Source organism: Hydra vulgaris, chromosome 01 (genome assembly GCF_038396675.1).
Source record: "Hydra vulgaris chromosome 01, alternate assembly HydraT2T_AEP".
Lineage (NCBI taxonomy): Eukaryota > Metazoa > Cnidaria > Hydrozoa > Anthoathecata > Hydridae > Hydra > Hydra vulgaris.
In genome coordinates this window covers 30212501-30226764 of record NC_088920.1, presented here as the reverse complement: position 1 = coordinate 30226764, position 14264 = coordinate 30212501, and the positions used below count along the sequence as shown (strand labels likewise).

General features: G+C 26.3%; 1 protein-coding gene across 4 annotated transcripts in view; it reads right to left on the bottom strand.

The window, feature by feature from the left end:
* Positions 1 to 9218: 9218 nt before the first annotated feature.
* LOC100201115 (rho guanine nucleotide exchange factor 9) overlaps positions 9219 to 14264 on the bottom strand; it is a 48179-nt gene continuing 43133 nt past the window's right edge. For all 4 annotated transcript variants that reach the window (XM_065787891.1, XM_065787892.1, XM_065787890.1 and 1 more), the window contains exons 7-10: positions 11480 to 11575; positions 10623 to 11154; positions 10221 to 10286; positions 9219 to 10085 (exon numbers count right to left, since the gene is read on the bottom strand). In XM_065787891.1, the coding sequence (XP_065643963.1) occupies positions 9883 to 10085; positions 10221 to 10286; positions 10623 to 11154; positions 11480 to 11575 (897 nt within the window). In that variant the 3' untranslated portion in view covers positions 9219 to 9882. The remainder of the gene's footprint in view (positions 10086 to 10220; positions 10287 to 10622; positions 11155 to 11479; positions 11576 to 14264) is intronic.

Genomic DNA, 14264 nt, shown 5'->3' with positions numbered 1-14264 from the left:
AACTGATAAGAAAAGGTTTAAGAAGAAGAGTTTAAAAATTGTAAAAAAATGTTAATTAAGGAGTGATAGAAACCTTTTTTAAAAAGAGTTATTTACATTACACACTTGCATACATTACATTATATAATTACATAATTACATTAATTTACATTACATAATTACATACTTATGTTTGCTGGTAACTGAGGCATGTTCCTCTAGTTTTAATAAGATACTTATCTATGATGCTGGTAAATAATAATCTTTTTGTTTCTGTTACACATGTTACTATTGATGGAATATAGGAATCTCTTTAGATTAACTTTAATGTGCAAAGCAAAATTTTACCTGTTTCAACAAAGTGATGTTGAAGGCATAATTTATACGCATTATAATATTTGCATATGCTTTATTAACGAAGGAACTAATGTTTTAACGATGTTAACAAAGTAATGTATCGCATAAATTGAAGTATAAAAGAAAATCGTCATAATCTGAAAATACTTTTTTAACTTTTTCAATTCATATAATTAAAGTTTACTGCAGCCTCTGAATTTAAACTTGTCAACTAAGTTCTTGGATTGGATCTGTAAGTATCTAACTTTGTTAACTTTAAATTGTAACAAATTATTTTCTAAATTATCAAGTTTCGTTGTAAATTACTTGTGTTGCTATTGCAATGGGTCAATAGATAAGAAAAGAGTTCTAAGGACTTTTAGATCACTTGTAAATGAACTTAAAAAGTACCAATTTGATATCAAATTTTATATACAGATGCAGTATTACAAATTTATTATTAATCTATGCTTGTTAAATAGTTGACTAAGGAAAATCAACATAATTTCACAACCAGAATATCATACTTATGAACAGCATGTCAGTATACCGTTAAATGGATTATTATCGCATTTTTGCTAAGTAGGATGAACATTTATTGTACAGCTATTGATGGTATTTAGTGAAAATGAGGTCATAATTCACTTAACGATATTAAATAAATTATAAAAAACTTATTATCTTTTTACCTATATTTAACGAGTTTTTGAAAAAAAAAAAAAATTTGAAAAGAAGAAGAAGAGGGGTTTGTATATTTTGAAAGTATATATCCATATATGTGTTATATTTTGTATATAACTGAGTTAAAAAGTTTTTATTTTGTAAATAGAAAAAAAAATTGTTTATAAAAATTGCTTTCGAAACGGGTTTTTTCCCGTTTCGAAATTTTTTATTTATTTTATTTTTATTGAGGTGCTCCAAGACCTCCCGGACTTATCACAAGACCTAACGGACTTATCACAAGACCTAACGGACTTATCACAGAGCACCTTGAAGGAGCATTTAACTATGAAGTTCACGCCTCCTACATTAATAATGCTGCTTATTGGGCTAAAGCCTGCATTGAACCTCGAACGTTTTGGTTCTGAGGCAGGGCTTTAAACACTGCACTGCAGCTGCTTAATTATATAAAAATACTTTTTTATTGTAATATCTTTAGAAATTAATAAAGTTTCTATAGAATTTTTATTTAAAGTTTATTTATTTATAATTAGTTTTATAGTATCTTTTTGCCTGAGGTAAAGCCAAGAAAATTGTCTTGAGTTAAAAAACGATATGCATCACTTTAAATTTATCCGGATTGAGCCATTAACCATTTTACTGTTTTGAAATTAAACCATTGTTTAAATTTCAAGGCAATAAACAAGTCAATGGTTTAAATTTTAAGACAACCATTACATTTCACTTTACGTTTATCAGAATTGATCCATTGACCATTTGCATAGATCCACTTGTAAAAAAATCTTGTCATGAAAGACATGAAGATTGCAATAACTTTTGTATCATCCCCAGTTTTTAGCGGTTTATTTTGTAGTATCCCAGTTTTAGCGATTTATTTTTTAGTCTGGTTTTCAATTAAATGAAAAAACAAGTGTTACTAAATTTTAATTGTTATGTTGCAATTAACAGAAACTTTTGTTGCAATTAACAGAAACGGTTCTTTAAATTCTTTTAAAAGTTATATCACTGATCTTATTAGGGTTAAAGTTGTCTCAGGTTTTTTTAGTTAAAAAATTTAAGATTATATTTTTAATTAATTGCAAAATTGTCTCAAATACGTTCAAACTTAGAAAAATTAGTTTAAATAGGTAGCTTCAATTTTCTGATAATTAATTTATGACAATTAATTAATTTATGACAATTAATTAATTTATGACAATTTGTCAGAGTATTGATATATTAAAATAATCTAATTTAAATATGAAAAAAAAAATGTTTCGTTTAAAAATAGCGTGCAAAGAGCAAGACCTTATTTTAAAAATAGGACCTGAACTTATTTCTAAATGGTAAATTAAGACGATAAATCTCTATTTTCGGATGTTAATGATTAATTGGCTTGACTATTAAAATATTCTTGGATTTAGTTTGAGCATATATTTGAATTTAACTTGTTTCATGTAAACTACAACACGAACCATCATTTTAAACAATAGTCAAATAGTTGTCATCAAGTTTTGTAAAACAAGAAAATGATTTAGATCACTAAAAGACAAATTCAACATTAACAACTTTGATAGAAAATCTCATATATGAGGTTTTTTATCTGCAAATATGTAGGGGAAAGGCGCCTATGATGGCATAGCGCCTATGATGGCATACCGGTCATATTTCCATTAAAATTGGTTTTGGTAAAAAAATGATTAGACCTACATGACTACACTGACTTTACATTAGTTATAGTGAAAAAAGGTCCCTTGTGCACAAATATTGTTTTTATAATCAACAAAAATCGATTTTGGGATGTGCTGTTGTAGTTTTATTTCCTTCATATATTTAAGATTGTGATTTTACTATTAACTGTGCAGAAATGAAATTTTCATGCATTTTATATTCAAATTTTGTGCATTTAGTGGAATAGTTACTTTAGTTTTATCTTTTGAACAAAGCAGACACAGCTTGTTTTAATGAAAATGATGACTTTTACCCATGATGGCATACTGACGAGTTGGGGGTGTTGAAATATTGACGAGTTGGGAAAACCTTTATTTTTTATAAGAAAAACTTATTTTGAAGTAAAGTTAAAAGAAAGCGATGCTCCAACTTTTTTTTTTGGTCCAAAAAATACGTAAAACGCAATGTATTAAATGCGCATGCGCAAAATTTTACAATGCTGGTGTGTAGCATGAAATGGTAAATTAGGATGGTTTCGAGTAATTTCTGACTTTTCTGAGAGAAGACTCTAAGGTTAAATGAAATCATTAAGTTACCCTCGATCCTAACTAGCCCCATCCTCCCCTATGCCATCATAGGAGCAGTGGTTGCCTATGATGGCATACTTGTGCTTTTTTTACAATAAGAATAACTTATAAAAAAAATAAAACTGATGAAAACTCCCAAGGTAATTATTGTTCTAGATATAACAAGGGATGTATCCATATCAAAACTTTTATTATTGGTCCTCAGGATACTGAATAATGAAGCTTCAAAGTTAAGTATGCCATCATAGGCGCCTTTCCCCTAATATTTATGCAACATAAGTTATCTGCATATATGCAATATTTTAAAATTGTTACTTAAATTCATTATGTTATCAAAAATTTTAATATAGTTTCTACAATAATTAATTATAAATAAATCATAATAATATAATAGAAAAATAAACTGACATAATAAATAGTAAACTGTTTGTTTATTAGAATGCAGTTTATAACTTAGTTTTTTTAAAACTAAAAAATATGATTAATTTTACAAATATAGTTGTTTTTTTTAGTCTAAATTTCTCTGACAAAATTTCATTGAAGTTTAGAAGGAGCCAATCAGAGAAGTTTAGAATGAGCCAATCAGAGAAATTCTCTTCAAACTAAAGAGGATTAATATTAAAATTCAATGGATAAAATTGGTTAAAAACAAACAAGCTAATAATAAAAAAATTGAAGTATTCTAATAAATCTTTTCATTGATAAAGTTGTCATACTAAAGTAGTTTTTAAAAGTTGCTCTTGGTCTGGCAGAACTGTTTTCGATTTGTTAACTTTCATAAATGTTATGAAACTCAGAAATAGTGCCACCAGCTTTTTAAAATTAAAAACGAAAACCGAACTGCTTGGAATAAATAAAGATTATTTTCTTGTTGAAAAGAATACAACCAACTGTGCATTCTCTCAAGTATAAATAATAAGTAATCAATAAATAAGAATAAATTTATTGTCTTTTTTTTGCCCAAATTATCTATATTTTTTTTATGTCTATTTTATTTAAAAAAATAAAACAGTATTTTCAGTTTCCATAATAAATTTTTATCAATATTCACTTCAAAAAAATTAACGAATGTTTTCCTTTTGATCTTCATTTAACTAATTAGGAAATTTGGTAGTATAAGAGGTATTTATAGTATAGTAAAAGTCCGATAGTATAGTAAGAGTCCGATAGTATAGTAAGAGTCCGATAGTATAGTAAGAGTCCGATAGTATAGTAAGAGTCCGATAGTATAGTAAGAGTCCGATAGTATAGTAAGAGTCCGATAGTATATAATAATAACAATAATAATAATAATATCCTAGTATAGAACCCTGTGAAACATTACAAGTTATAGTAATTTTAATTGTTTCTATAATTTTTTGTTCGACAAATAAATTTTTAAACCAGTAAAAGTTTTTTGTTATTATTATTATTATTATTGTTGTTATTATTATTATCATTATTACGCAACGTTCTAGTTTTTTTTATTAGAATAGATGATTTACGGTATCATAAGCTTTAGACTGATCAATGAAAACTCTTCATGTGAAACAGTCTGCTTTAATTGTATTAGATAAATGATTTACTAATTTTACGTTCATACATTATACGTTCAACCAAGTATAAAAAAACAAGATAAGTTAGATATAAGCCTGTAACGCGATACAACAAATTTTTAAAAAATTATAAAACCCAATATTTTTTATACCAAATTGGTTGTGCTGATTTCAAATTTTAAGTCAGTTTATGTATATCACACGTTTTTGAAAAACTGAGTTTTTTTTTTAAGGCACGTCATTGTAATTTTAATTCTGTGTATTAATTGATTGATTTATCTAACTATCAAGTTAAAAAAAACAAAAGTATAAATTTTATTTTGCTTGTGCTGTTGGCAAATAGAATAAGACATGGGCATCACATATTTGCTGAGTGAGATTTTCATCAGGGCTGCATACTTGATTTAAAAGTGTAAGTGGACTTTCTTTTGCAATACCAATAGTATGACGAGAGCAACCTGACCATGTATCTGACTGTTACTTTTATCCCTCCTGATCAAAGTAATCAAGAGAAAAACAAAAAAGATCTTTGTTATCCCAGCATGTTATTAGGTTTTTGACCAATTCCATATTTCCCCCTGTTACCTTTGCCTGTACCACCATTATTCAGTCTCAGCTCATTACCTAACAATAACTGGAAAGAAAGCATCGGTAATGATGACGATATTCCATATGAACCTTGTAATACATCTTGGACACATATAAAATATGAGTTTATGATGTGTCACACGAATATGAAATATAGCCACAGTGATAAATCAAAAATCACTGAGCTTATATGGCTCATAAAGGTCTCTGTCAACCTAGTCTGAGAACATTAATTAAATAATAAAGATGAAAGTCAGCTAATGGTGTTAAAAAAAATCTTTTTCCTTTACTAGTGTAACGACATACACACATACATACATGCATACATACATACATACATACATACATACATACATACATACATACATACATACATACATACATACATACATACATACATACATACATACATACATACATACATACATACATACATACATACATACATACATACATACATACATACATTTGCCAAGTAGGGTTTCTGAAAAACAGTGGTTTTTAAAAAACAGCTACTGTTTACTGTTTACTGTTTCTGTTTACTGTTTCATAATTTTCAAAAACAGCTGTTTTACTATTTTTGAAATTCGCACCATCACCACCTCCCCCCCCCCCCCCACTTTATTACCTCCACCCATCCTCCTTGTATTAAGCTGATAAGAGTAAAATTTTTTCCAATAATAGATATATCCTAACATAAACTTTACATTTTATAACAGTATTTCAAAAACACAAGAGTTGATAATGACTTTTCTGAAAGTCGTGATCTTATTTTTGTACAAAAGTTGGCACACACGGAGAATACTCTTTCAACATCCGTAGATGTGGGCTTAATTGTTAATAATGCATCATTAAGCTTTTGTAAGTTTTCTATACGCTGGTCTGTATTCTTAAAAAGAATAAATTCAGCTTTTAACCACCTGAAATTGTCCTGTCCAGAAGGCACTAATGGTCATTCATTTTTCTTCAGTAACACATTCAGTTCCTCTTGTAGAATTAAAATTTTATCTGATGGATTACTGGAAGTTGTTTCAATAATATTAACGTCATGAACACCAAAAAGTTGAGATGCCAACATTCCTGCAAAAGTTATCGTATCTCTGAATGGGGTTATTGTAGAGTTCTTTTTCATTTTTTGGCTACTTTTAATTTTATGGTGTCAATCTTTTTTTTTTGCTTTTCATCAAAATCTTTGTGCAAAAGTTTCATTACATCATTTTCGTGAGCGGGGAGTTTAAATCCATCTCTAGCTTTTGACTGGCGAATGTATTTGTTTCTGTTATAGCTCGAACTGAAATGCCATCCGTAGCCTAATCAGCAACAATATTTTGAAGCAAAGAAGTCGCCAACAGTTTTTTGTCTCTTATCGCTTGCTCTCTCATCTGTTAGTATGATTGATTCTGTTGTCTTATCTAAACAAAGTCCGTGACTTTTTTTAGATAAGACAACAGAATTGATTTTTTAAGTTAGTTGTAGAATTTCCTGAACATTTTATTATTTTGTTACAACGCTGACAGTCCTTCCAACTCTTTTGTAATTGGGTTTTCCCGTTTTGTTTCGTATATCCAGACTGACATTGCTAATAATATGAATAGAAAGTAAGGATATTAGGTGGCCATTTTACCTACCGTTAAAAACTAATTCATAACTAGCAACTATGCATTTATTTTTAATGTAATTAAGAAACTGGTGCTAGAAGCCCTTTTAATAACTCTAAAGAAACTCTTAAGAAAACCTTTAAAAAACTTTTGGTACAAGATTAGTAAAGAACAATTAAAATAGGAAACTCCTTAGTACTTGCCTGTATGCTTAGTTTTTTTTACAAAAAATGATAACTACTAAACTATATTTATTTATTAAAGTTACTTATTATTCCATATTTTAAACTATTTACTAAATTATTATTTAAAAATAAATCAAATTAAATTACCATTCAAATTGCTTTAATAAACGTGTTGTTATATTTTTTATAAAGAAACATTTCTCTTAGTAATAGTTAATTTTTAAAATATGAATAATTAAACTTTTATCTGAAAGTGTTCGAATAAAAAAAATCGAACATTTTCAGGTTTGAATGAAACTTTATGTAGTTAAAACTTATTATAATATTTAAATAGAAATTTTAAATAGAATTTAAAAAGTTTCAGTTTTAAATTTTTGTCGCTTCAATTTCAATTAACCCTTTTATTATCAGTCACCCGCTATGCGAGTTTGATATTTTTTAGTAAACGAGACACGCTAAAAACGGCATTTAATTACGTAACAAAGGCTTAAAAAACATAAAAAATAGTTGAGCGGCCGTTTTACTGACAAACAAAACAAGGTCTCATTTGTGAAATTCTGACAAATATTTTTTATTTTATAGATCTTTAATCGATGATAACATTTCACTTACAATTATTTTACTGTATATTGTTTGGTAACGAAAGGGTAAAAAAAACAGTAAAAAAAGTCATTTAAAACACAGCTGTTTGCTGTTTTTGCTTTTTCGTAAAAAACAGCTGTTTTACTGTTACCGTTAAACAGTGTTCAGAAACCCTATTGCCAAGTCAAAAAATATTATATTGTCAATATAACATTTTTTGACTTTTGATTTTATAACAAGAGAAATTGAAATTAGTCATTATATCAATATAATATTGATATAATGACTAATTTCAATTTCTCTTGTAATAAAATCATAAGTCTCTAACGAATTTGAACAACAGTTTTTACTATTAAAAAATCATGCTGTTTACTTGTAATAAATTTATTTATTAAGTCAAAAGGTTCATTATAACATTGCAAACAATTTTCTCCATAATTTTTCAAACTACTAAAAAATTGATAGCTTGAATATTAATAGTTTGAAGGATATAGCTTATTTCTTTTCTTAAATAGTTAAGTCATATTTGCAATTAACCATTCATTTGGTACAACACCACTGTAATATGGCATTTTATAGATTAGTGATAACGGGTGTGAAAGTGATTTTGAACATTCTTTGAGAATAAGAGGATGGACTTTGTCAACATTAATTGTTCTATTTACATTAAGGTTTAGTAACTTATAATTAACATCAGTGTCATTAAAATTTAGGTCGCTACAAAGAACTTCACATTTTGAAGGGAAAATTCTAACTCATCTAACATCTCATCTTTTAAAAATACTGAAACAAAATACTTATTTAAACTTATTGCAATATCTAGCTCATTTGTTGTGATTGAACCGTCAACAAAATTAAAACATCAAAAAAATTGAACCATCAACAGTTTCTAGTGAATCTTTTATTGAATCTTTAAAAACTGTTTTACTATTTAAGTATAAATAAACACTCTTTTGTTTTTTGAGTTTTCAGATTCAAAAGGTCTTATATCTTTATTAACTCTTTTTTATTTAAATTTTTATTTAGGATTTTAGTCATTTACAAGTTTTCTTAAATTTTGAATTAATTACCCATTTCTTTACTATTATTTATTGAATTAACGAGTAAAACCAAAAATATTATCATTGGAAATTATATATTGATTTCAATTTTTTCTATAATTATGGTTTATTATTTGATTAATTTGCTCTGATCTTTTTAACTTCAATATTTCTGAACCCAAATCGAAAGGGATTGTTTAGTTGATCATTATAATTCAGTTAATTTTTTTAAAGCTGGATACTTTAAAAAAAAAGTTCTCGTAAAAATATCTTGCTCCTTTCAAAAGTTGTATAAAAGTTATATATATATATATATATATATATATATATATATATATATATATATATATATATATATATATATATATATATATATATATATATATATATATATATATATGTTATGTAACCCCTTTGTTCAGATTTTGAACAATTCTTCGATTTTGAGAAAGAAACCTTTTCTTTTTAAATTCAATATAAAATTTATTTTCAAATATAATTTGATGTACCGGTATTACATATCGGTTTAAAGTGTTATAACATATTTTAATGACAACAATAAGCTCATTGTCGTGTATTTTAAAAACTCTTGTATAAATTGAAACAAATTACAACTCATAAAACATAGAACAAAAAATTATTTGGTTTTTCGATGTTTCGATGTAAAAAATATATTTATAAAAATTTGTATAAAAAATAAGTTAATTTATTCGTGTAAACTTCAGATAAAATTTTTAATACAACTAACTATATACAAAATCCTATTTAAGCTCAATAGGAAACCATAATAGCTTGAGTAAATGTACTTTTTAAATTCCGTAACTTAAAACATGTATTTAACAGTGAGAAAAGAAGTTAATTGAAAAATATCTGTAACGAAGTACTCTACTTTTAAAATAATGTAAACAGTTTTAAAGAAATTCGTTATTGTAAAAATAGTTTTGATCTTAAGAAGAGACTTGTATATTTTTGCAATACTTTAAAAAAAGAAATGCTTGTGGTATTTTTGTCAAATTTTTTGTATAAAAATTTTTGTTAAAATCGATGAAAAACAGATCTAGTTTAACAAGCCTAAAATTTTTTTAATTAAAATTCAAATTTGAAATACGAAAAAAGAAACTTCACGATAACTTTTCAAAAATAAAACCATGCAAAGAATGACGAAAGGACTTGCTACGATCTTTTTTGTTTCCACGACGAACGACTTGATCGGTTCCCACATGAATAAACGGTTCAACCATGGTCGCATATGTAAAGGTTTTGAATGTTTCAAGTTCTGTTGGATGAGCGGTACTTACAGATTTTAAACGGATTTTTTTTCGCTCTATACAAAAAAAAACAATGATTAAAACGTATGCGAGCAAACTAAAATATAAACTAAACAAGTAAAAAATATACTCTATTCTAAATATTATTTTTTTGTTTTTAATTAATTTGAATTATTATATATAGCGTTCACCTGCAATATACTGATTATACGCATTTTCCATTGCAGCTGCACGAACTTCTGTTGAAACGACGAATCCTAAAGTAAATATTAAACCAATTTTTTTTCCCGTAGCATTAGTAGTAGTTCATTTGTTTTTGCTTTTCCAGTGTTAACACCTGTTTACTAACACATTCCAGCGTTAGTTAACACCCTGTATGTGTTAAGTAACATATTCCAGTGTTAGCTAACATACTATGTGTTAACTAACATATTCCAATGTTAGTTAACACACAGGGTTCTTAAAACTAAACTGAAAACGCTTTCACTTAAACATTCAATAGAAAATTAAACTTTAAAATATTTTGATATATCTTTATGTAATGCCGTTTCGCTGTTAGAAAAAAAAAACGTTTTATTTTAAAAATTTTAAACCTTTTTGAATTTCTTCATTAACAACTCGTCTTTCTTCAATAAAAGCACTCTTCCATAGAAGCTTTAAGTCTGTGTTTAGTACCGAAAATGTGTACCATTTTTGACGTTTTTCACACCAAACTCTAAAGATATTATTAACCGCCTCATTATTTACAGTTACCGATCCATCAGCTAAATCTTCTATTTTCGCTTGGTCTAAATCAATGCGGTGTAAATATAATAGCGCTGGTTTTTTTTGAGATTCTTGACGCAGAACAATCAATTGATGATCAAACAAATATAAACTGCATTTAATAAATTTATTGTTTGAAATTTTGTTAAGAGTTCCTTTCTGAAGTAACATACTGCTCTTAATTACCAAGTCTTCATCCTTCCAATTAGATATAGAAAGTTGCCACATGGCTAATTTATTAATGTTTTCAAGGCGTCTTTTACGCTCGTTAATCAGTGAAGCAACATTTTGCATACAAGCTTGAGCTTCGAGTAACTGTGGAAGGTCAGGATGATCTCCCATAGTGTGTTTAATTAACTCCTGCACAATATATATATATATGTATACATATATATATATATATATATATATATATATATATATATATATATATATATATATATATATATATATATATATATATATATACATATATATATATATATATATATATATATATATATATATATATATATATATATATATATATATATATATATATATATATATATATGTACATATATATATATACATATATATATATATAAATATATATTTATTTATTCATATATAAAAATGAATTATATATAATAAGAATAATGATATTAACAAACTGATAGTTTATCTTAGAAATAATAATTTTTACTTTAATTTGTAATGGATACTTGCAAATCTTCTGAACAGGTGATAGCAAAAATCCATCAAGTGATAAACGAATCATATTTTGACGAAGCCGACATGACTAAAAAATCATGAAAACTTTACCTTAATACCACCATGAAATTGTTTATAGTAATTAAAAATATTTATACTATAAATTTTACCATAAAAAAATTAATAAACAAATTGTATTGTATTTGATTAAATTATAATGTTAAAGTACCTATGTAAAAGAATTATAATAAAAACAGAAATAAAAAACAAGCGATCCATTATGAAACATATCTGTTCAGCTGTTATGTCAAAATACTATTGCAGAAACCAGTTGCAGCTATGAATTAAAAAATAAAATCCACCTACAGTAAATTTTCTGTTTAGTCTGACGAACCAATAGAAGAGACTAATTTTGTTATTCTCTTTTAGATCTCTGAAATAAAAGGTCAACAGAGTAGCTTTGAGTATTAGCTTCAGAGTAAATCTTACTAGAGATGCCAAAAAATTAGCAAAAAAAAACTAAAAGGTTAATTTACTTGCTTCAACTACCTGTATAGTTATACAAGTAGTTGAAGCAAGAAGTTTACCCTTTTGGTTTTTTTGCACATGTAAAAGTGGGTTCAATACAAGTAAAGGAAGAATAGAAACTCCTTCTGAACAGTGTCTGGGTAATATAAGCGATTATTAATAAGTTATTTTTCATTGTCAGTTTGTTGTGTTTTTTTGAACTGCAAAGCACTTTTATGATATAATAGATTCTATTTGAATATGTTGTATAAACATTGCAACTAATAAGTTTTTTTTTATGGTTATAGATATTAATGAATGTGTTTTGTCAAACAAAAACAAATGCTCAGCTAATGCAATATGTAACAATCTGGTTGGTGGGTACAACTGCACATGTAAAAGTGGTTTCAATACAAGCAATGGCTAAATAGAGTTGCTCATAAATTAATGCTTTGGTAATAAAACGTATACACAGTAAAAACATTTATTTTAATTAAATAAAATCAACAAAAAATAATTAAAAAAAAGTACAAAAGTTTCGCACAAACATTCACATAAATATAACAGTTGATTATCAAAAAGCACAAAATAAAAGAATCTTGTTGTAAAACTAAAAACGCTTATCAATTTTTTTTTTTGCTTTGTTTTTTGTTTTTTTGTTTTTTTTTATGGTGTGCACTTTTTTCTATAAATTTTCAGTACTTACGGAGCATTTCTTGTTGAAGGAGATATGAGCACTTTCTCACAAGACCAAATAGTTTCAGTTTATTGTTAATGATGATATGCTTTGTTGAATGCTCATAATTTCTCAGACATGGAATAAATATTTTTTATATTACTAGCTATTTTATCATTAGATATAAAAACTTATCACTAGTTCATTGTTTGTATAGTTTCGTTAAACATTGCATAAATAAAGAGCCACTAATCATTCCAGCATTTTCAGATCATTTTATATAATTTCAGTGTAACTTACTTAATAGTGCCAATTTTCATGCATTATTTTTTGCATTCAAAGTTCTGTTTTAAAACTGGTTTCTTTTATTGGACTTTGTTTTTTGTTTTCTGTACAAAAGATATTATTTTTTACTAAATGCATTTTTTATTAATGATTTGTAGACATCGATTAATATGAGTTGTCCAACAATTACAACTGCTCAGTTAATGCAACCTGTAATAGTTTGATTAATGGATACAACTGCATGTGAAAAAGTGGTTTCAACAACTAATGGTGGAATTGAGTTGCTCTCAAATTAATGTCTAGATGTTATAGCTTTTAATAATAAACTTATCATTATTTTCCTTTTTCATTACATTTTTTTCTAAGGCAAACTGTCTACAGTATCATGTGCCTTTAAGAGAACTTTGAAATAAGCATAATATAGCAAAAGATAGTTGATTTAAATGATGGCCTGTGCCAACAAAACCATACAAAAAGACATACTTGAAGAACAGTATGAATAAAAGGAGATAGCAAACATGTTTCATTTCTTCTATGCTATTTTTGAAACCATAGCAAACAACTAAAAAAATGGAAAAACTTTTCCATTTTTTTCAAAAAGATTTCTGGAATCCAATACCTATTTTGGTTATAGACATTAAAGAATGTGAATTATAAATTCTAAAAAAATAACTACTCTGCTAATGCCATATACAAAATTAACCCTCAGAATTAGGGTCAGCATTGGGCAACACCGACCAAAAAATTACTGACCTCATTTATATGTTTTATGATAACCCTTTTGTATCAAATTTAATTTGCCAACCTGATGCTGACATTAACAGTTAGAGGTTGGCAAGTTATCGCTGACCTCATTTTTCCTAATTTCGAGGGCTGATATATATATATATATATATATATATATATATATATATATATATATATATATATATATATATATATATATATATATATATACATTAATATTTGTTTACATAAATGTTTTAAATATAAATTTTTTAAATTGTCAAAATTTTGAAAGTTTATTATATGTTATTGATTTTATTAGTATATTCTTATTTTTTATTAAAAACATGTATTTTTTATGCAAATGTAATTTTGTGTATCTGTTTTTTATTCTAATGTAATCTTTTAAAGCAATTTTTACAATTTATTTTGTAAACAAAAGGACTTTCAACAATAATTGTGTTTTTACTGAAATTGTTAATAATCATCAAAATTAATAAAACTAATTATGAAATAAACATACAGGAAGTTTCTGATTACTAAACACAAACATGCATACAAAGTAACTTCCGGATGAACAAGC